The sequence below is a fragment of the Truncatella angustata genome (assembly GCF_020726525.1).
Source record: "Truncatella angustata strain MPI-SDFR-AT-0073 chromosome Unknown BKA67scaffold_7, whole genome shotgun sequence".
Lineage (NCBI taxonomy): Eukaryota > Fungi > Ascomycota > Sordariomycetes > Amphisphaeriales > Sporocadaceae > Truncatella > Truncatella angustata.
The window spans coordinates 179,051-201,118 of NW_025763387.1; the positions used below are offsets into that span (position 1 = coordinate 179,051).

Sequence of the window (22,068 nt, forward strand, 5' to 3'; positions counted from 1 at the left end):
TAGAGGCAGCTGCTGTCGAGGCACCAGATGTTGCGGCACCACTATTGTCCGTAGATTCAACAGCAAAGTCATAAGAAAGCCCGCTGGGTGTGCACTGAGTGCCTGCAGCACATTGCATGACTACGCTCCATTGTCCGGCGGCACACCGTTGCCAAGAAGTCCCCATGCAATACCATTGCCCTTCGCTGGAGCAGGAAGATCCAGCTGTCATATCTCGTCGCAATATTGACAAGGTCTCCATCACTGGTGTTGTGCTCGTGGGAGAAGCATGCGTGATGTTTAAGACCAAGGTCAAAATAATTGCAAACGCCGAGGCGAAGCTGAAGTTTGGCTGTTTTCGAGACGTCATGAGAACTTTTGTTTTCCCTGGATTTTGAAACTCGAGAAAAGTTACTTGAAGAGTATAATAGCGGTAAAATAAAATAAAAGTTCTCGTAACACTTTTATTTATTCAATTGAGATGTATAAGTAGATTTTCATCCTCGGTGGTTCTGACTGATTTTTCATGCTTGTCTACCTACGGGCCCAACAGCATCCCAAGTCACAAGCACCTTGAGCCTGAATCACAGTCACACCGTAACTTTCCTTCGCAGTTCTTCTGTCCTTGTGGATTAGAATCCATATTAATCACCGTCTCTGAGCTGTTCGCGCGACGTTTGTGCGCCATCGGCATTGGTGCCCAGTGTGGGGACACGCCGAACGTGGGCCGGTGTTACTGGTGCGATGTCACACACTTCCTATTCGGTTATACTGGAAAAGCCACAGTATAATTAACTTGCCGAGTCCTGAAATCCAGAGTTTTACTGCGTCGGGCTATGTTTTAATTTTCCCAATTTTTTTTATTTACTTCCAGTGATACATGTAATTGTTTCCGCCGCTAGATAATTGAGCGCCATAACGGCCTATACCGCCTTCGAGACATGGACGCCAAAACCACCCATAAAAGGCTCGAGAAATGATGTATCAAAGATCCAGCTGTGGACAATTACCTACGTAATGCTAGTTTCCACTCTTCCTAACCTCGTCTCCCATCTCACCGTAATCCTCGTCCAGTTTCTTGCCCTCGTGATAGACTGGCCCGCTCTCCTGCAAGAAGTACAGCATGCGGTTCCATTCCGTCTTGCTCGGGTTCCGCCACGCGTGCATGGTACCTCTCTGCACCGCCAGGTCGCCCCTCTTCAACAACCGCTTCTCCCCGGAATCCAGAATCAGCTCCACCTCGCCCTCCACCACCACGCCGTAGTCGATGCTCACCGTCCGGTGCATGGGGCTGATCGATTCTGGCGGCGTATCGACGTACCGCGCTACTGTGCCGCCAGGGATCACGATGCCGGGAGGGTTCTCAATCAGGGGCTTGTATGCCTTGATATCCTTTTGGCCGTCAAGAACCACGGGTCGCTCGGTCGTTGCGTAGCCCAGGCCGAAGACGACGCCATTAAGAATGGTTTGTGTGGGTAGTGCTGCGGGAATCTCGTCGGAGAAGATGGCCTTGCCTTGGGCGTTGTGGTCGGTGATGTACCGCTCGACCTTCGGGAGGTCGTTGGCCTTGTGCTGAGATGTCATGTCTTGTGCTGGATCTCGTTGCGCAGAAGAGGGTGCAGTTGGTTTATAGAAGTCAAAGCAAAGCTGACTTGGAGTTTCTAGTGCTCTGTGCGCCGGTGTACGTTCGTGTGAAGAAATTTGACTGTGCTGAACGATCGACTGTGTGCTTGGGGATATGACAAACGAGATTCCAAATATATTTCCCGATAATTTTCGGAGGTTGCCTCGGCCCTGAAGAAACAGCATTCGGATTACAAACCGCCATTTCACCCCGCAACCCCGCAGTCGTATGAGAAGTGTCTTCGACGGCCAGTATATGGCTTCTGGCGTACGGCATTTTTGGTGCTACTTGCGATTGAGTATAGCAACCGGCAAGTGGGGTGAGGGGCCGGTGGGTGAGGCTACTTTCGGTACGCTTCATGGTGGAGTCTAGTGTGGGAAAAGGAGATTATTGAGGTCGAAGCAGGCTCAGTCATCACATTGATGTCTCGTGTGGTGGTTGAGTACAATATGATAATACATTGGGTGGGCAAAAGCATCCGTATACAGGTGCTTTCCCCTCAAAAGCCTATCACTTTTATAACATTACAATAAATCAAACAAAAATGGCAGCGATATCTGGTCTTAACAAGTGTATCAGTATGATTGGTCTTATCTTATCTGCTCAAAGGTTTGTGGAAAGCTCCCAAAGTAAGGCCTTCTATACTCCCCACATATAGGCACTAGTCTAACGTACAGAGACTTTTGCTCGATAACTATATGTTAAATCAATCGTAAAATACGTAGGAAAAGACTCAGGGTAAATGTCGGAACATATAGTTGACTGTTCCTCATATCTGTAGTATCCATACTAGCTAGCTTCTAGTAACAAAGAAATCGCCGCTACTACTGACTTCATGCTGAGAATTTAAACATTTGCTCGGAACCAAGATTTCCTCATTCTATCCTCCTGCATGCTGAGACATCCGGGACACCGGTGCCTTCAACCACCTTTGCGCTGACTATTTCGTAGATGGGGATCTCTGCCAGCGCTGCTGTAATATGGTGTAGCGTAGGCAAGCTCTTCCAGTCACCTGCATCAAACTTCAAAGTCGGCTTTGCAGAGCGCGCGACCGACCTCACCGTCGCAGGGGCATACTTCGATTCCTCTTCATGCGGCACCACACATGCATACTCGACATCGGCTACACCGGGCTTGCCCACGGCCGGGATATACTTGTACGTAAGAATGCCATAATCGGCCTCGCCTCCTATCGTACCATGCTCACTCTTCGGGTCATCCTCTTTGAGGTCATCAAGCTCAAAATCTAAGAATTTGGCTCCCCTCCACGAGCATTGTGCCTTGTATGTGTTTGCGTTCCGCTTAATATCAACGTCGCAGAACACCTTGTTCATGCCGAGTTCGTCACGACCAGAGACAATTGGATCGCACAAACTTTCGAACAACACGGGGAGGTGTGTGCCAATCATTGAAGTCCCATCCTTCTTCGTATACTGAACGCCGTGGATGTAAAGACCGCAGTGGTTGTATCCGCCACCGCCTAGCCAAGACATGTTGCCAAGCTGTGTTATGGAGATACTTGCCTGACAAACGGTTGCTGGGCTGGCAAATTTGTATTGGGAGTTCGGGAATAACGTTTCGAGATATGTTCGTGAAGTTTTGAATTTGATGGAAGCGGTCTTGAATGTGCGTTCGAGCGTCCCGTCTCGAAGACGACCAAGATGATCCTGACGCGGTCCAGGGTATGGGCCAAAACCAACAGGCATCCTCCAATACATGTCCGTTTTCTGTGACCAAAGCCATCTCTTGAAGATATTTGCAGAATTATCAATCTCATCATGGCCGAAATTGTAAGCAGTGTATGACATCACTAAACATTATAAGCACGAAGTAAAATCGACCATGGTGCAGATGTACTCACTATCAATTTGGGGCTTTCCGCCAATCCAATCCCTGCCAGCTTGTCTGGAGTACTCCTGGATGGCATGTCCTCTGTCGTACCTGATCTTTTCGTAGAGCTTCAAACGCTCAGCCACATGACTTGGTGCTGTTCCAGCCGGCAAAACAGTCGCTAGCGCGGCAGCATCCTCCATCGCCTGGCCAGCTCCTTGTCCTTGATCTGCTGCGTGTTAATAGAGTAATATGTGTTGAGCATATGAATACTGACGCGGTGTGAATGGGTGTGCTGCGTCTCCTATAAGAGCTAGCTTCTCTTTCGTCCAAGTGGGGAGTTTGTCCATATCCAACAGTTGCCACACTTTCAACTCGGCGGGGTCGACTTTGCTGATCAATTGCTTGAGGGCAGGATCAAAATCTTGATACACCTTCAAGACCTGCTCGATGGACCCTTGCTTATTCCATTCTGAGTGGTCGTAAGCATAGTTCTCTGTTCGGTCAATATATAACGTACCATCTCCGGGAGTAGCGTGTGATTCACTATCTGGGTGTATCAAAACGAAGTTGAGTGTCTCGTTATCATTACACGGGTACATGACAACTCTCCTGTCTGAGCCATACCACATGGACAGAACATTTCGTTTCTCCACCAATGGTTTTGTGATTGGATCTTCCAAGGCAACCTTACGGTCAATTAGAAAACGAAATGCTGCCTTTCCTGAACCAAAGAGCTTGGATGCTCCGCCATCGACTGCGTTTCTGGTTTTGGACTGTCGACACGTTAGTAAACCGACGTGTAATGTCGAATGTAAAGTTACATACGTAAATACCATCGGCTCCCACAATGACATCCGCCTCGACTATCGTTCCATCTTCGAACACGACCTTTCCGGCCTCTGGATCAACCTCGAGTACCCTGCTTGACAGTTGCAACGTGGCGGCAGGGCCAGGCTCGTCCTTGCTCGTGGCAGCCTTCTTAAGGTTGTCGTGTAGAGCGACTCGATGAACGAGATGCCATGGGTGCTGCCACATCTGATTAGGAATGCTGAGGTCGACTTCCTTGACCAATCCACCAGTCTCCCTATATTCAGCCAGCGTTTTCATGAGTGTCCCACCAAAGTTCTCGGCAAATATGCCCCAGTGTCGAAGAAGGCCATTTGAATTAGGAGCCAAGTGCACAGCAGCTCCTGTTTCATTGGCAAATCTTGATTGTTCATAGATCTAGATGATATGTTAGTACATGAAATGTCCTAATACAAAGTACTTAACATACCGTCACTTCGTGGCCTTGGCGACGTAGTGCAATCGCAGCCGAAAGGCCACCCAGACCAGCTCCAACAATGACTATCTTGAGTGGCTCGGGATAGTCATGTACGAGCGGATTATGTGAGGTACCGTTTGTGGTACCGTTTGTGGTCGGGTGCACACCATTCACACCATTTGTCGCCATCTTGAGTTGACCGACAATGGAGTGGAGCGTTGTGCGGTGCACGATAACAGATTAGTGTCACGTAGATGGTTCTACGACCGAGAGTGTAGCACTTGAGATATTGGCGGATTTTCCAAAAGGGTTGAGGTTCGTGGAGAGTGATGCGCAACACGTAGTGTGCGTAGACAGTTATGGCCAAGTCAACGATCTATGTCTGAGTGGGAAGAGGGATGAGTATGGGGTAGTTACCCATGGGCACGTGTCATTTGCAGTTGTTGATGTGCTTTATGAAGCAATGAGATGGGTGAAAGGGTATGATAAGCAGCATAGCTCCAACCCACCTAAGTAGGTTCCGGTTCCCGGAAATGGGCACCTATTCGTTGCCCGCCCGGGGCAGGTGAACGGTACAGTACAGAATCGAGGCGTCGCCTCTCTGCACCATTACGGAGTCCTGATCCTCCATTTCGCTCATTTTAGCTTGCTTCCCCAAAGCAAGGCCCACAAGTGCATACACGGGGCCGCTTCGAGCCGTCCACAATTAGTAGCTTGGGAGACGCGTCTGCAACTCTGATCGATTGAGGACAAGACAGACCAAGATGAGAAGTTCCACCGCTCCAGCCAAATCATAATCGCTTCCGACCGATTCCACCTGAAGGCTAGTCTTTGATACAATTCTACGGTCCTGACATATCGCCAACCCCAAGGTAGATGGGCACTGACACACAAGTCGTCCACTGTCGGACCGTTGTGGGCGTTGATGGGGGCTCGTAAGTGCTGCTTACAAGTTACGGACAGCCAAGGACAGAGGTTCCGAGGTGGGGTCCCGCAGCTGCCACACTAGGCCACGGGACGTGCTACGCATAGCAACGCCAATATACTCGTTGCTACATGTATTTTCGTGCCGAGACACAATACCCATACGAATCGAATGCCGACAATTTCGTATATACGAGAGTGCCTACGAACAAGGAGTAACACTACCCTCACTAAAACCGACAATTTCCGATTGGTGAAAATTCTTACATAGCGCTGACCGCAGGTTCATCCTACACTCATTGGTGGTGCGGCAGTGGCCATCCAGTCTTTGCAGGGCTTTGCATCGGCCCAGACTTGTGCGCTGTGAGCAGGCACTTGAGCATTGCTGATTGAAGCTCTGCATGGAAGGAGATATGATATCTCTCCTGCCTGATAAGACGATATCTAAATGAAAGATGCACTCTCCTCTTCATGTTTTACAAGTATCGTTTACTATTGCTCACCTCTGACGCCGTACTATTATATCGTGAAGCCATCTTGTAGCACCCGACACAATTCTGTCCGACTCCAAGCTGTACAGCACAGGCTTCTGGCAAAGTCTCTCACCAACCAAAGCTGCCCCTGCATTGATCGGCCGCTCGATCGGCTCATACTGCAAAGCCTATGGAATGTGGGCGGTCATATTACCCGAAATGCTTCCCGCCGACACAATGCTATTGGATGCCCCGCGCGGCGATCATTGGCTCGCTGCAACCCCGGGATGCGATACAGCATGATAGCTCCCCGCCCAGCCGCCTCCGCACTGGTCCAACCCCAATGACCATCCCCCCCTATGAGTTCCCCAACCCTGCCTGTCGTATGTACTGATACCTGGTGTACTTGATGTAGCTGATGAACGTTCAACACTGAGGACGGCGGTCTGTATGTAGGAGAGTCTTTTGAATATGGCTTCGAAAGCAATCCCCGTTGTACTGGTCAGCGCTGGCAGTGCAGGCCTGGGCGCGGCCACCGCACGGCTTTTCTGCAAGAACGGGTACCGGGTTGTCGTGAACTACAGCAGTAATGCCGAGCGGGCTGATAGGCTGCTGCTCGAGTTCAAGACCCTCACAACGCTACCGCCGACAGAGCATGGCAGTGCGTTTGCCGCGATCCAAGCTGATCTGACGAAGCGCGAAGATATCAAGCGACTAGTCGACGAATCTGTCCACAGGATGGGCCGATTGGATGTGGTATTTTCTAACGGCGGATGGACTAGAATTAGAGATATGACGAGTATTGACGGTATGACTCCCCGATCCTTATTGATAGATTGTATCAAAAACGTGACGCTGAATTGTTGCTGCTGGTGAGCAGATAATGTGCTTGAGGATGATTGGGACAGATGTTTCAACATGAACGTCAAATCGCATCTATGGTTGATGCACGCAGCTCGGGAGCATCTCGATGAGGCAGAGGGGACTTTTGTCACCACAGCGTCTGTAGCCGGCGTCAACCACAGCGGCAGCTCCTTGGCTTATTCAGTCACCAAGGCGGCCCAGATTCATCTAGTGAAGGGGTTGGCTCAAATGGCAGCTCCCAGGGTCAGGGTAAACAGTGTTTCCCCTGGATTGCTACTTACGGTGAGCTCGCCTGACGGGTGAAATATTACAATCGTGGCTGAATGTACTTTAGGAATGGAGTGATCAGTTTTCTGATGAGGCGAAGGAGGCGTACGCACAAAGGACGAAGCTGAAGCGTCTGCCTACGGTCGATGATGTTGCGGAACAGGTCCTCACATTCGCCAAGAGTCGAAGTCAGACGGGCACGAATGCCATTGTCGATTCTGGATACAGCTTATAACGAGCATCGCGATTTGGATGATAGCAAATAGATAACCAGATGTGCTTATTCTCTTGAAACCAAAATTCACATCGCGATGACTCATGTATGTGTCTCTAATCGTAAATCAAGTCTTACGAACCAGCTTTCCCACGGCGTAAGTCCCTCGTTTGAAATGATCAATTCCTGTTACGTATCAGAGCATAACATGGCGACGGAGCATTGTAAACCCGATTTTGACATTAATTGCATTGAGAGAAATACATTTTGCTATGGCCAACCGTTGATCCATATAAATTGCCTTCAACCATCCCGTTCCCCTCTCGGCTATTTACTCGCCCACTTCTCTATCATCATCCCAATGAATGTAAGATAGCAGAGGCCAGTGCCAAGTAGTGTGACGGATAGCCTTACCCCATATATAGAGAGGAATCCACATCAATAAAACGGCAGCAGCAATTCCGGCCATGGCGCCATACGCATTCAGATAACCCGACTGCTCGACCCAAGGATTGGTGTAGAAGGAAAGGAGAAACCCAAACATTGCTGTATGACCGTAAGCTTGTGTTATTATGTTTTGCTGTGGAGTGTTGGGCTCTACCTACATTTGAAGCCCATGACTGCAAGCGTAATCTCACCAGCGACTGGCCGATATGCATCAATGACATAGACGAGACAGACGTTGGTGCCTTGGGAGATGGAGAAGTTGACTAGCTTTGTTAGCATTTGTATACTGTCGTGTCACAATAAACTTACGTAGACCAAGCCCAATAGTGGGACAGATCCAGTGCAATTGCTTCTCAATTCCCACACCATATAGAACCAATGAAAGGGGCGTTGTTATAAGGCAAAGGGTCATAGCAGGAAGACGCATCTCAGGGTCTCTTATACCCCCATTGCGCTTAGTGAACCAATCCGCGACCATGTCAGCCAACGTGCCTCCAGCAGGTATACCAAGTAACGAGCCTATCACGGCCGCGAGGAAGCAGAGACCGATCTGCCAGGGCTCGAATCCATATGCTGTTTGATATGCAGATGCCACATTGGATGTAACGGCGACCACAAAGCCAATGGTGACAGATTGCACAAGAGCAGCCCAAAGTACGGGTGGTAAAAGAATTAGGCCAATAGGCCGCACAAACATCTTAAACAAACTCTCCTCCGTCCACACCCTGTGGAAAATTTTGAGGCTTTGCAAATATGTTTCTCTCTGCAGCCGCGGTGCCGACGTAGACTCGATATCCGAGTTGGAAGTTTGTACCTTATCTGACGTAGTGCTCTCAGCAACACGTACTGATGGTATAGATCGGATATATGCCGTCTCTGGAAACGTAAAAAAGGCCAAGACGAGAACAAAACCAATAAGACCAGCGGCAACTTGGTAAATAACCCGCCAATCATTGTGAAGGACGATGAAACTACCATGGGTCAGACTTGCCATTGCTTGTGACTATCGAAGAACTTACCCGTCCACGAAAATACCAAGGGCCACTCCTATCGAAAGAAAACAGGTGTACATGCTGTAAAACCGTTAAAACACCTATTTTGGTGACACAAGTTGAAACTATACTTACGACATGACGAAACCACGCTCATGCAGGAAGAAGACATCGGCAATTGACACGGGAGCAATGGTTTCAGCGGCACCAGCGCCAACGCCGATGAGGATACGCCCTGCGAGGAACCCCCCATAACCTTTCTCGAAGATCAGCCATACAGTGCAGGCAAAGTACAGTGCGTAGCTGGTGATATATATTGGTCGGCGTCCGAATTTATTCATAAGGGGCACCCAGACAAAATTGCTCGTTCCCTGTAACAAAGCTGTCGTTGTAAAGAAATACGCCACTTTGCTGATGGCAGTAGGGACGGGTTCTGTTGGAAAGAAATCCATAGCGGTCGACACGATAGCAATCGTAGGCCCTGGGATTTTCTTAGTATCTATCTAATGATCATGGTGGCTGGGGTTCGCGTCATACCTGCAGCAAGGAAGTTGCACATCAACATGGCCAAACAGATGACAGTGGCCATGTAATACTTGTAGGCCTTGGACCTAGTTCATCGTTAACAAGGCGTGATCTTCAATCTTAGCGCGGTGTGTATATTACCAGTTAAGGGGATCGTTTGGATCATTGGAGGGTGTAGGAATCAGGATGATCTCGTTGGTCTCGTGATGTCGCAGCCGCACCGTTCCAAGAGTCCTCAACCTTACATCGTCTGCTACAGACTCTGCCTTATCCGTGCCTGTCGCCGTTGTCACGCCCTTGCCGTCCATGGTGATAGTTTTGACTATAATCGCAACGTGTCAGTGGATGAACAGTGTGGGAGTCCGTCCGAAACTTGTGTGGATCTGCAAAGAGTAGAAGGAATATGGGGTAATCTGGGGTAATCTGGGGAACGTGTAATACCTATGACTTGTGTGAAAGTATATGTACAAGATCAGAAAGCTGTACACGGGTATGTGGGGGGCCGGAAGGGAGTTTCTGGAGTTCTGTAGTTCTTGCAATCTCGGGAGATCTGCTACAGTGTTGAAGCAGCAGAAAACCTGGGCACTAACTGAGTAGGTGCAGTTCTTGAACTATTTTCATGACTTAACCACGTGGAGGACAGTCAATGTTATTAGTCCCTACAAGATTGCGGGGAGACGAACGCTGGTTGTAATAATGCAGTCGGCCTGGTGTTGGTTCTCTGTAAAGTGACGCGAGCCGACCCCGGGAACCATGACATGAGCGTGTGGCTTGAAGCTCAGTTTGAAGCTGTAGCACCCACACCAGATGGATGGGTTATGCGAGACCTTTTATGCCTTGTAGGTCATGTAGCAGTGTAAGCAGCAGACCCTAATCGTCAAGTACCCGTCGGTCGTAATTGGACCATCTGGTTGGCGCTGTAACATAGACTGCGTTGAGTCCACGATGAGCTCCAAGGAGAGGGTCGAGATATTGTGACACAAAGATCTGGCATGGGACGGAGAGCTACTGAAAAAGTCTTGTTCTGCGGTAAGATCTATTGGGCCATTGGTCGATGTTTCTGGCAAACCTTGTCGATAATGATGTTGCATTTAGTGGAAGAAGCATCCATGATATCCGCCCCCTGCTTGCTTGCACAAGGATCTAGCTCTCAGGACGCTACTGTGTACGGGAATACAGAGGCGTAGAAGTTGCTGGATAATAAATTTGGATTGGGTGGCTGCTTCCGAGAGAGCATTGATTGACGATACGCATGGGACACGCATGGGAGATGGGCGGGCTCTCACAAGATTTGCTAGCTTTGCTAAGTAGGACGCTAACTTGTGTACACGGTACACAGTACCATGTAATTAGAATCCAAGGCTGAATTAGCGGAGGATAGTGAAATCTGGGGTCGTCGGGTACACCACCTCCACTCTATCCGACCGACTACAGATGACAAAAACTTGTCCAAGGAAATTAGAGCCATGTCAGCGACATCCATGAGGATTGATGAAGACAAAGATTGGGAAATGATTGTTCAATCCTGTCACAGACTAGACAGCTACTCATCCAGCGGCCTGAGACTTAGAGCAGGCATCCTGATTGTGCGACTTGCATATCATATCATTGTGCAGAGCATGGACTAGAAGTTATGACATGCATTTTATTCAGCCAGAACTCGGCGTTCGAAACATGGGTCCGCAGCCTCCACTTTCCGGGCCACTCCTCATGCACAGAGGAGACCATGAGATGCAAATTGACCGAGAGCTATCCTTGGTAGTCTCCATTGCAAGCACACCCGGATTTGGTTAACCTGCATCTCACATCGCACATTGTTGACATATGCTTCTTCGTAGACTTACTCTAGTTCCGATACTCTTTCTTGCATACGTTAGTGCTCCAAGGTTGGGAGTATTTCGTTTTGACCTCCTTTGATGATAAACCAGTCCTCAGTAGAGGCACACATATGTAGTATCCATTTAGCGAGGTCAGATCTGATCTATAGCCATAAAAAGTGGGATAGTGATCTATGTAGACTCATAAAGGTCACAAATGAGCTTTGGGAAGAGTAGAGAACGACGCCGTGGTTTAATTGCCAATTAGAACCCCAACTTGATCGGTCCGTCTCACCATGATCCATACTCATATCCTCCAAGTTCAAGATTCAGTACCGGTGAAGCTCAGTACCGGTGAAAAACGATCAAGTCTTCCAGCCGCGCAGTCGGGCTTCCCGCCGCCTGGGCAAAACTAGATTTCTGAACTCGTAAAAGCACCGGCAGTACCTAACGATTTGAGTTGAGCATCAAATACCAGAGCATAATACGCATGATTCTCTTACGACTAGTTTGATCAAATCGTCAAAACTGCAGTGTAGTATGGGGTGTAACTTCAATATGCGGGCGGCCGTGTCTGTAACAATCATATGCGAATGGGCTTCGCTGGGGAGAAGAGACGAGCTCCGGTTTCATGGCAACCTCACACTGAATCATGTTCAAAGTATGGGTTAGAAGATATCTCGTGCAGGTGTGTTGGGTCATGAACATGGAGCGTTAAGAAGAGTGGTCCTGTCATAGTTCTCGTATTTAACACGTTTACTCTGCCCTCACTCTGGTTTCGTCTCCTGGTATTTGTTCAGCGCAGCCAACAGCCACACACTAAGGACGTGTTCAGAGGGCCTCAGCACTAGCATTGGGAGACTTGGCAGTGTGCGTGACCCAGTCTTGAAGTCGCAGCTTTGCAGCTGCAGGGATAAGGCCGCGTCATGGCAAAGATGACCTTTATTCCACCTTCCATTTCCATGTTCATCATATGTCTTGTTACCAAAGGAGCAAATAACTTGGGTGTTGCAGAGGCCTACACGGCAGTCAAATGCGCAAAGCTTTGTTAGGCAAGCCGTCTCCGTCCAATTAATGAGATGGAAGTTTGTTTTCTTAGACTTTGCACCAAAGAATCTTTACCATGTACGTGTAAACAATAGCGCCGAAATTGTGATGCGGAAGACAAGCTAGAAGCTATGGGTATTGGAAACCTGGAAACTAGGAAATTAAGCTCGTTCGCTGCTGATCTCAGCGATCACCCGGCAATCTCTTCCATCCGTGAACAGTGACTCTTAGACTGTTTCTCAAGCCTCCCCCGCGAATCCACTAACCTAGGTCAGCATGCATACATCGATGGACATGACACTTTCTTGACCCTTCAATTGAGGCCACAGCTACTGTACTAGATAATGGCCCTCGGACCCCTGGCATACTGACCTTGACCTTACACGCATAACACATTATCAAATGAGTCTTGCTTCGCTCTATCAAACTCTAGGGGGTACCACGAGTTCATTTGCGACTCACGCAAAAGACCCCAAATCTTTGCTAAAGATACGTCGTCGTTGAAGAAAACCCTGGGCCAGCCATCTATCGGGCAGAAGCGCTGTAAGCTGGAACCACATGGTAGCGAGTGATCTAACCTACAATAACAAATACCGCCCGGGCGCGAGAGACAGCTCCCACCGCCCCGAAACCATTCCATGTTTTCCACTTCCCCTTCCGTGAAGCACTCACCCACTTCGGGTTCACCCTGAACATCAAAATCTAAGACCTTTTGCAGGATTCACTGTGCCCATAGCGGATCAAGCCTAGTTGGCATGGTCCCGTCCGTCTGGATCCGGGTTGTCCTCGAGCTCCAATAATGTCAACCAATTCGTTGAGCCATCTTCTCCATGCGAATGCCGGTCCCGAAGTCCACCAATTGCCCACTGGGTCGGACACAAACTACACAATAGCTGCACCAAACGGCACTTCTGTTCCACCCCTACACCTTCATCATCATCAACAACAACAACAGCAACAGCAGCAACAGCAGCAACATGTGCCCTTGGGTCATATAGGCAGTCCTTACTCTTCAGCTCCTCCACCCCCTCTGCTTCCGCCCACTTCGCATCCGATACCACCACCACAGCCGACTACGCCGCTACCCAACCCGCAGAACTTGTCTCCCGGCGGCTTGGGGCCTCAGACTCCAGCAGGACGTAGCCATTTGCTGACGCAGAGCCTATACCAGTGCGCCGACTGTCAGAAAAGGTATTCACGCCCAGAGCACCTCGCTCGACACATACAAACCCACACCTTGGGCAAGCGATTCTTCTGCCAGGTTTGCGGTAAAGCCTTCGCCCGAGCCGACCTGCTGAAGCGGCATGCTGCGAATCATGACAACGATGGCGATCCCAACAAAAAGCGTCGGCGGACCGACACACACCCCAACGCGGGCCGTGTGTCTCATGCCTGTAAAGCTTGCGCAGCAGCTCGTGTCAAGTGCGAGGAGGTTAAGCCCTGCACTCGATGTCGCAATCGCAACTTGACTTGTGAATACAACTCGAACGAAGCCGGCTCCGCTGCTGCCATGCATCTTCTTCACTTGTCACAAGCGCACTCGAATGGAGACGAGGTTGGCCAAGCGAGCTATCAGGACCATGTCACGACTGCTAGCCCTTCAGGTTCTGGCAGCATTTCTGTAAAGCCAGAAGAAGTCCATGTTCCGGGCCAGGCACCAACTCCCGAGACTATGATGGAATCGGTTGGTCAGATACAGTCATTCGCCAATCCGCCATATGCCAACGCCGCCGGCATGGTTGACATGACAAGGATGCCGTTCACAGACTTTTTGAGGGATGTTTTGTACGACGGGTCCCTCAATACAACTCGACCCGAGGAAGCCCAAGGTCTAGCCGTGCTGGATTTCTGTGACGATATGAATTATGAGCTCACGGACATGGATTTTGGACTACTGGACCATTGGAACCTGGATGAGATGAAGAACGGCCAAACCGTCACCCAAGCAGCCACACCACAGACGGACGACTCTACTGTGGATATGTCGTCAATGAGACAGAATCTTGTCAAGATATGGACCAACTCCCCGTGGCGCTGGATACCCGCTGACAGGGACTCGGTCTATGCCGAGTACGGGAATCTGCCAATTCCGCATCGCGATGCAGCCAGTCAGCGTTTTCAGGAAAGCCAAAAAGAGATGGATCGCGTAATCAAGGAAAGGCTTGATGCAGCAAGTCGGGACAAAATACTCAGTATTGTCTTGCAGACAGTGAAGACTGATGCCATGAGACTCCGTGTCGCTTCATCGTTCCCGTCGACGGACGTAATGGATACCTTAGCGCACATCTATTTCGCAGCTCATCTCTGTTCAGTTAGTTGTTGGATACATTGGGGCACATTCAATCTCAACAATCAATGGCCAGAATGGCTTGGTATTGTATCCGCAGCCGGTGCTGTACTTACACCCGTGGCAACGTTGAGGAAGTTTGGATTTGCGGTGCAAGAAGCTATGCGTGAGTATATATGACCTCCACATCTCAAGCCTATTGATCTAACATGTAGTAGGTATTGCTATTCCAAATAGAGTAGGTGTCCTGGTAATATCCTCAGCTGTCTACACCATCCTGTCTCTATCCAACCGTTAGTTTGAAGTCAACCAGTTTGTTGCCAGCATGGGAGTGCGACTGCGGCAACTGGTTAGGGTGGCCGTTCGTTAGTAAGCATCGCTGACATTTTCGCATAGTTTGAAGAAAACAACAACAGAACGCAAAATCTTGGCCTCGTGCAGACGCTTGTGCTGGTACAAGACATTGGTTTATGGAGTGGTAATCGACGCAAGATGGAAATCGCCGAGTGCCATCTTCTGGTGCCCATCACTGTATGTTACACCTTCATCACTATTCATGAATGTTGCACTGACAAAACATAAAGATGATGAGATACCGAGGTAAATTTCAGCGATCGTCTTATCCGTTGATTGCCGTCAATGCCGCCGACGAGGGAGAAGCTCTTGAAGACAAATGGCGCCGGTGGTACGAGGCAGAGAGTTGGAAGAGGTAGGTGTTGATCCCCGGTGCATATTACTCGCTTGCTGACCCAAAAAGACTTGTATTTCATTGCTATCTGAGAGATGCCGAGGCATCAATGACGACGCTTGCGCCTCCGACAATATCGTACTCGGAACTAACTCTCCCTTTGCCAGAGGCGAAGGAATTATGGTTTGCCAGAACCGCTACGGAGTGGAAACGACATTTTCTCGCAAGATCAGCAGGTGAAAGCCGGAGGCCGCCTTCATTGCCGGACTTGATTCGTGATGTCAACTTACTTACCACAAACTACCAAAGATTGGATGCGCAATATGCAATCTCCATCTACTTACATTGCTTTTGGAATCTTATCCTAGAATGGCGACAACTGAGTGCGGTACATCGTTCAAACTCATTTGCGAGCAGCTACCAGGCAGGGCCACACCTGATATTGAGTGGACGTCACCAAGAGCTATGGAAGTCTCTCCAAACCTTCCAAGTTGTAACGTCGGACTGGCACGCTTCACTTTCAGCTCAAGAGAGCCTGCTTCTGAATCTGCTTATGATGAACCTGCATGTTTCCATGGATGACCTACAACTGTTCGCAGGCAAAGAGGGGGAAGAACAGGCTCGCCGAGTGTATCCACTTCTACAACAGTGGTCGGAAAGCCCAGATGCGCGTCGGGCTGTATGGCATGCAGGACAAGTCTTACGGCAAGCGAAGCTTTTCCCAAGCGGACATTTGAAGAATTTCTATGCAGTTGCCATCTTTCAAGCAGCGCTAGCATTGTGGTCATTTGGGGTCGTGGCAAAGGTGTCAAAACACCAGTCAACCCCAAACGAGCACCAAAGTACTGTACTTGTCGATGGTCTGGAGTCGAATCAAGTACAACGATACATCGGTTTCGGCCAGGGGCGTCCAAGTATCAGAACAAAAGACGATCAAAGGATTGAGTGTCTGGAGGAGCCGAAGGCGTGCATGGAGATCGTGGAGGGCATTTTCAGAGGTAACTACACGAAGGGTGATCTTCCGCCACCTATCGTTGAAAATCTCTGTGGTCTCCTCAAACAGCTGGGAGGCGCAGCTTGGGCGGTGGGTCTGGGATGAATCAACATGGTAATGGTCTAAATAAGGGTTATTTGAACGGCGTCATATGAAGAGGAAGAAAAAAAAAGGACGGGCATAGGGCTGGCAATGATACCATTTGCTTTAGTATTTCCCAAGCATTTTGCGCATTTCGGTATACCAAATCTAGTTCTGCGAACGTTGGTATTTGTAACTGATCATATGCTATCTCATCGTGGTGTGGTTCAACATAACAATGTGTAGATACTATTCCTTACGCATGCTCAACCTCTGAAACAGCTAAACTTGTTAACCTCGCGGCACGAAACCACAAAGGTGTCTCATTTCGCCAACAAGCCATTGCCAAGAGCAGTCTCTCCTCTACTTCACTTTCCTTTCTAATAGACAAGATGCGAGGTGCTGTGGAGGGGCAGGCACGCAGTCTGGTATCTTCGCGCTGACTGGATATATTGGATCTTAAAAGGCCATTAACCACTACCCCAACCCACGTGGGGCATGGGTGATTCAGCGACACGGCCCACGCTGTGGAACCACAGCGCACCAACATAAACAGACTCTAAAACTGGTTTCTCAGTCACTGGTACTCCATATGCACGATTAGCAAAACTAGGATATATATCGTAACTGAAATAAGTGATTTCTCACGCTATTTAGTATCCAGACCTACCAGACCTCTACACTGCTGATTTATAACTGCCATAAACGGAACCATGGCAGTTCCCGCCGAAATCTGCTCTAGCCCTGCAGAGACAAGCACCGTTGCCATCATAGTCACAACTGTTGTATCAACCATCACGCTTTTTGCTGTGACCCGATGGGCGTTGAACCCCCGGCGCCAGCCCATTCTTGCTGGGCCTCTGACAACCACTATTCCGAAGCTTTCCAAAGAGGAATTAGCTCAAGTGCCGTACCAACCCAACCACTTCCCTGGAGCCCGCGATGTGGTCACCCCGGTGAGGTTCCTCCCCCTCATATTCTCCGAAGCATGATACTGATCGTTCGCAAAGTACGGCAACATCCGAGTCTACGAGTTCGGCCCAGAAGATGGACGCAAGGTGTTATTTCTCCATGGCATAAGCACATCTTGCATGACTTTGAATGACATTGCCCTGGACCTGGCGTCCAAAGGCTGCAGGGTCATGCTTTTCGTTCGTCGCGCCCCCTAACTCTCCTTGTTCTCGTTCTCGCGAAGTACTGATCTTCTACGCCCAAACAAAGGACCTCTTCGGCCGCGGCTTCAGCGATGGCGTCGGCGACCTACCCTCCGACACCCGTCTCTTCGTCACCCAGATCCTGCTGGTGCTTGCATCATCGCCTCTAGCGTGGACCGGCAGCAACGCCATGAGCATCGTCGGGTACTCGCTCGGCGGCGGCATCGCGGTCAACTTCGCCGCGACCTTCCCGCACCTCGTCGAGTCGCTCGTGCTGCTCGCGCCGGCCGGCCTGATCAGGGCCGAGAACATCGGCCGCGCCAGCAGGCTCGTGTTCACGTCCGGGGTCGTCCCCGAGCGCCTGCTGGAGTTCCTGACCAGGAAGCGCCTGCGGACGCCGATCGCCGGCGCGGTGGCCAAGAAGCGCAGGGCGAGCAGCGCCGCCGCGCCGGAGGGGTCGCTGGACCCCCTGGGCGGGGGCAAAGAGGGCTACGTCGACGCCGCCGTGCAGGAGGCCGTCGACCCCGACGGCGAGGACGACGACGCAACCACGTCTGTCAGCCCCGTGGAGGCCAAGATCGCGTCCTACGTCCGCTGGATGCTCGATGAGCATGCTGGGTTCGTGCCGTCGTTCATGTCGACAATCCGCTACGGGCCGCTGCTCGGGCAGCACGGCTACTGGCGGGAGCTTGCGAAGCGGAAACCAGGCACCACGGCTGTCATCATCGGCAAGAACGACGACCTCGTCCAAAAGGGCGACTACAAGGAGGACGCGTTGCCGTTGATGGGCGGGGAAGAGAACGTGTTCTGGCGGATAGTACCAGGTGGTCATAACATGCCGTTCACGAATTCCCGAGAGGTGCTGCAGGCCATCCATGAGTTTTGGGGGATGAAGGACTGAACAGAGAGCTTCGGCTGCACCGAATTGTGACTTTTAGATCTGAGCTTGAAGACGGAGTTGGGAAGCCAATGGATAGATGGAGCGATGTTTCAAGCGTCAGGCTATTGTTCCCAGTATTTACACGTACGCTGACTCGAGTTGCTGAGATAATAGAGCAAATCCATGTCAATTAGAAATATTCTCTCCGAGTGTGATATATTAAATTTCAAAGTACAAGCCCAATACCACTCCGATGCCCTTTTAACTCCCATAAACCTCATAATCATGCAATCGTGGTAAACCCAGTCTAATAGTCAATAGCATCCTTTCCGTTCAGCATGATGATACAAGTCGCCATGGCGACCACCTCGTCAACCTCCTTGTCGTCAAACACCAAAACTGCATCCTTGCCCCATCCGTAACCCGCAACCATACCGACCTCGACGCGCTTCTGGTTGAGCGCCTTGTGCAGAACGCCCTGCTGCTCGCCGGTCAGATCCCAGAAGTACGGGACGCTGTGCCGGATGAAGCACTCGTGCCTGTCGGCCTTGCCGCCGTTCTTGATGGTGCCGCCCTCGCCGACGGGGTACAGCTCGATCTCGTGCCGGCAGTGCTTCGAGCCGGGCGGAAAGCGCACGGACGAGTTGTCGAACGACACGAAGGTCATGTTCAGGTCGCACACCTTCTCCCCCTGCTGGTCCACGATGCTCTTGATGGTGCGCATCATGCTGCCGGAGCTGTTCAGGCTGTACTTGGGCGGGTCGTCCTTCACCTCCTCCAGCGCCTTGCCCACTTCCCGCATCCATTTTTGCGAGAAGTCGTCAAATGGTCGCTTGATCTTGTCTGTGAGGTCTATGACTTGCGCCTCGTTTTTGAAGTGGATTGTGCCCTTGAGGTAAAAGATCTTGGTCGGGTTCACCTCAGAATCCTCATCAATGGGGATGTCTTGAGGATCAAATGGGTGAGGCATGATTATTTGTGGCGGTTTGGTTATGAGATAGCTTATGCTCGGCTTGAAAGGTTGGTATGCTAGACTTTACGCTTGCTCGATGATATTGAATCTCTTGAAAATCCAATTCTCACGCAATGGTAGGTGGATGTTGAGTATAAAGGTAAACTCGGCTGTACGAGGCCGGGTCGGGTGTGACGTCACGGCATCCCGGTATTTCCTGTTTTCAGGACCCATGATGCCAGGTTTCAACGGTCCCCTCCACAAAAACGGCTTGGTTTGCAGGCATGGTGCTTCCGGGGATAGCCTAGAATGATCTCGATAGAAACCAACGTCGAGCGACAGGTACCCGGCGTGAAATGATGAATAGTTACCTGCCCTTTCTCCCCACGCGACAGTGGGCTGGGTAAGGTATTTTGGGGCCAGCGAGGAGCTGAGACTATCCTCATCCTCCGGTAAAGCCTGAAACCTATCTGTTCAAAGGAGGGCTGTTATCCTTGGAGTTATGTAACTTTAGTTCTGTTGGGAAATGAGAATTACGCTTTTCTTGACACCTCTAAACTGTATCCGCACACAATACGTTCAATCACTATAACCCGTAAGTTGGTAAAGGCTGACGATGTTCGATGAATGAGAAATGGCTGTACTCCAACACAGGATCCAAAGGATTAGACTTTGAGTTAAACACGCACTATGTATGCTCAAGCTTTAATATGAGTACTTTAATTGATAGGGCCTTATAGATCGGGGGTGCATCATGGGAAGCATTGTAGTTCGCGAAGACTTATTGTGAAAATGACGTCTCCGGATCATGATGGTGGGGTAATTTCAATGCCCCGCGACTTTCCCTCGCCCAGAATATCAAGTTTGGAAGTGGTGGGACACACTGCTTGGGCTGAGCGTCAATATGATGTGTGATGTAGTCCCGGAATAAAAAGAAAGTCGTACAAGGTCGAATACAGGACGATACCATTTATTCCAGCTGCATGATAATCATCAGTTATTTGTCGCGATTTACCTAGAATACGTACCCGCTTATCGGGCTGGAGTGGTCTGCTAGCTTTCCCTCGGAAAAGCACGACTCGCAGACACGGTAGCGTGGTGCCATCTGCCATGATAGGGACTGAGGTGTAATGGAAACGATTGTAATGCGATTGGACAACATCCTCTGTTATCCGGAGATAGTGAAAGTTGCGCCTCTACTTGTGATGCTCTCAGCTCAACTCATACAAAGTGCTGGGATTGCTCAAGAGCATTTTGTTATCTTGCAAAAACACACATCAAGTAAGAGGTTTGATATCGTATCAAACACGGCCATCTGAAATGGACACCACTGAGGATTTCAGCCCCTACCGATCCGATGGAAAACTTGTAGGTTGCCCTCTAGCACTCTGATATCGAGAAACTGAAATGTAGTAGTATGGCTTCGTCTGTGTCGTTACCGGAGCAGCTCAGCCCGTTGGACAAGCTATCATCCACGAGTTGGCAGGTCAGTTCATAATTGTGCCATGTGGACTGTAGTGGCATACTAACACATACTCAGCCCACGGTGCCGCGTCTATATTTGGTGAGAGCCCTATTCATGCTAAGCAGCGTGTATGGTGAGTTGGCGGAGGGAGGAGCGTACCACTGATGGCAAATAGCTTGCGACAGAGTCAACACTACAACCGGTTCTTTTGACAAACTAGTCGAAGATATCGGCAAAGAATTCCCCAACAGCAAGGTCATACCATACCCGTACAATGTTGCTAGTCAGGAGGAGACTTTAGTCCTGATCGACGATGTCCTCAATGCCTTTGGCAGGCTGGACGTCTGGGTATCCTCTTCGGGGCTCCTTGGTCCGCCCTCGATTGCTGCGACCACCCCGGATGATCTGCAAAAGTGCTTCGAGGCGCACTCAATGGCGCCGTTCTTTGCTCTCAAATACGCACCTGCGGCAATGGCCAAGCTGACTGCGAAGGGGTCCTATCCGAACGCTGCTCCGAAGACTCAGAAATACGGTTCCATTATTGTCATCAGCAGCGTTGCTTCAATCCACGGAGGCTGCTGGGGGCCTTGCTACACTCTAGCCAGTCATGCTGCTCTCGGTGTTGTCAAAGCTGGTGTTGCAACCTTGAAAGGTACTGGAGTTCGTATCAACTGCATTTCACCCGGACAGATTGATGTCGGCGTCAACCTCCAAGGAGTAAGTGAGGTTCTTCTCGGTTAGTTGGCTGCTCGCTGATTCGCAGAACAGTTCGACATGCAAGGCATGACTTCGCAGTTCCCTCCAGCCAGTCTTCAAAAGTCCGAGGTTAGTTATATGGGTTTAGGGTGATCCTGGAGTTCGTCTGGTCGCTAAATTTGATCTATGTAGATGCAGAAAACGACAATTGGGCTTGAGAGAGCAGGAACAGCACAAGAGGTCGCGCGAGTGGCTGGCTTCCTGGCGTCCGGTTTCTCATCATATGTCACGGGAGCAAACATGATAGTAGATGGTGGCGCATCGTGAGTTTCCGACGGTCTCCGGGGACAAGTTGTGGATGTAATGAGCTCACTGATTTGCAGCGTTATGAACCCATTGACGATTCCGATTTAAGATGCGTTATCACAGCAAAGTGCCACAAGCCATTGGAGAATGGACGGTGACACATAGTATCATGGGTCCTATCTTTGGTGGGAGTCAGTATGGAAGGTCAGTTGTGTCTTTTGGGGAGGGGGATCTGAGCAAGATGGTTTGTCGTAGGATAGCGGCGCATTCCAGTCGCCGACTGCCCCGCATGCGG

General features: G+C 50.1%; 8 protein-coding genes across 8 annotated transcripts; 3 read left to right on the forward strand and 5 right to left on the reverse strand.

The window, feature by feature from the left end:
• Positions 1 to 818: 818 nt before the first annotated feature.
• BKA67DRAFT_574269 (uncharacterized protein) lies at positions 819 to 2,156 on the reverse strand. Its single transcript, XM_046103411.1, has one exon. It carries the CDS (start codon positions 1,786 to 1,788, stop codon positions 1,000 to 1,002), a length of 789 nt encoding a protein of 262 aa, XP_045954789.1. The 5' UTR covers positions 1,789 to 2,156; the 3' UTR covers positions 819 to 999.
• Positions 2,157 to 2,478: 322 nt separating this feature from the next.
• BKA67DRAFT_593957 (uncharacterized protein) lies at positions 2,479 to 4,889 on the reverse strand (the record flags this gene model as incomplete). Its single annotated transcript, XM_046105001.1, has 6 exons — positions 2,479 to 3,413; positions 3,465 to 3,662; positions 3,711 to 3,905; positions 3,954 to 4,209; positions 4,262 to 4,660; positions 4,713 to 4,889. 6 exons carry the CDS (start codon positions 4,887 to 4,889, stop codon positions 2,479 to 2,481), a joined length of 2,160 nt encoding a protein of 719 aa, XP_045954790.1.
• A 1,550-nt stretch (positions 4,890 to 6,439) lies between these two features.
• BKA67DRAFT_574272 (short chain dehydrogenase) lies at positions 6,440 to 7,524 on the forward strand. The gene is made up of 3 exons (XM_046103412.1): positions 6,440 to 6,905; positions 6,978 to 7,243; positions 7,296 to 7,524. The coding sequence occupies exons 1-3, from the start codon at positions 6,569 to 6,571 to the stop codon at positions 7,461 to 7,463; spliced, it is 771 nt and encodes a 256-aa protein (XP_045954791.1). The 5' UTR covers positions 6,440 to 6,568; the 3' UTR covers positions 7,464 to 7,524.
• A 249-nt stretch (positions 7,525 to 7,773) lies between these two features.
• On the reverse strand, positions 7,774 to 9,470 carry BKA67DRAFT_522734 (major facilitator superfamily domain-containing protein; the record flags this gene model as incomplete). Its single annotated transcript, XM_046098407.1, has 6 exons — positions 7,774 to 7,988; positions 8,048 to 8,152; positions 8,199 to 8,860; positions 8,909 to 8,962; positions 9,017 to 9,362; positions 9,419 to 9,470. The coding sequence occupies 6 exons, from the start codon at positions 9,468 to 9,470 to the stop codon at positions 7,774 to 7,776; spliced, it is 1,434 nt and encodes a 477-aa protein (XP_045954792.1).
• BKA67DRAFT_574276 (uncharacterized protein) lies at positions 9,471 to 9,732 on the reverse strand. The gene has a single exon (XM_046103413.1). The coding sequence runs from the start codon at positions 9,712 to 9,714 to the stop codon at positions 9,544 to 9,546; it is 171 nt and encodes a 56-aa protein (XP_045954793.1). The 5' UTR covers positions 9,715 to 9,732; the 3' UTR covers positions 9,471 to 9,543.
• A 3,337-nt stretch (positions 9,733 to 13,069) lies between these two features.
• On the forward strand, positions 13,070 to 18,375 carry BKA67DRAFT_593960 (uncharacterized protein; the record flags this gene model as incomplete). Its single annotated transcript, XM_046105002.1, has 9 exons — positions 13,070 to 13,120; positions 13,226 to 14,723; positions 14,776 to 14,795; positions 14,954 to 15,088; positions 15,142 to 15,266; positions 15,315 to 16,329; positions 17,073 to 17,276; positions 17,331 to 17,471; positions 17,542 to 18,375. 9 exons carry the CDS (start codon positions 13,070 to 13,072, stop codon positions 18,373 to 18,375), a joined length of 4,023 nt encoding a protein of 1,340 aa, XP_045954794.1.
• Positions 18,376 to 18,661: 286 nt separating this feature from the next.
• Positions 18,662 to 19,324, reverse strand: BKA67DRAFT_538338 (uncharacterized protein; the record flags this gene model as incomplete). The annotated part of the gene is made up of 1 exon (XM_046100454.1): positions 18,662 to 19,324. One exon carries the CDS (start codon positions 19,322 to 19,324, stop codon positions 18,662 to 18,664), a length of 663 nt encoding a protein of 220 aa, XP_045954795.1.
• Positions 19,325 to 20,626: 1,302 nt separating this feature from the next.
• BKA67DRAFT_522132 (uncharacterized protein) lies at positions 20,627 to 21,881 on the forward strand (the record flags this gene model as incomplete). Its single annotated transcript, XM_046098349.1, has 7 exons — positions 20,627 to 20,674; positions 20,723 to 20,792; positions 20,847 to 20,870; positions 20,947 to 21,488; positions 21,540 to 21,596; positions 21,660 to 21,790; positions 21,851 to 21,881. The coding sequence occupies 7 exons, from the start codon at positions 20,627 to 20,629 to the stop codon at positions 21,879 to 21,881; spliced, it is 903 nt and encodes a 300-aa protein (XP_045954796.1).
• Positions 21,882 to 22,068: the final 187 nt, after the last annotated feature.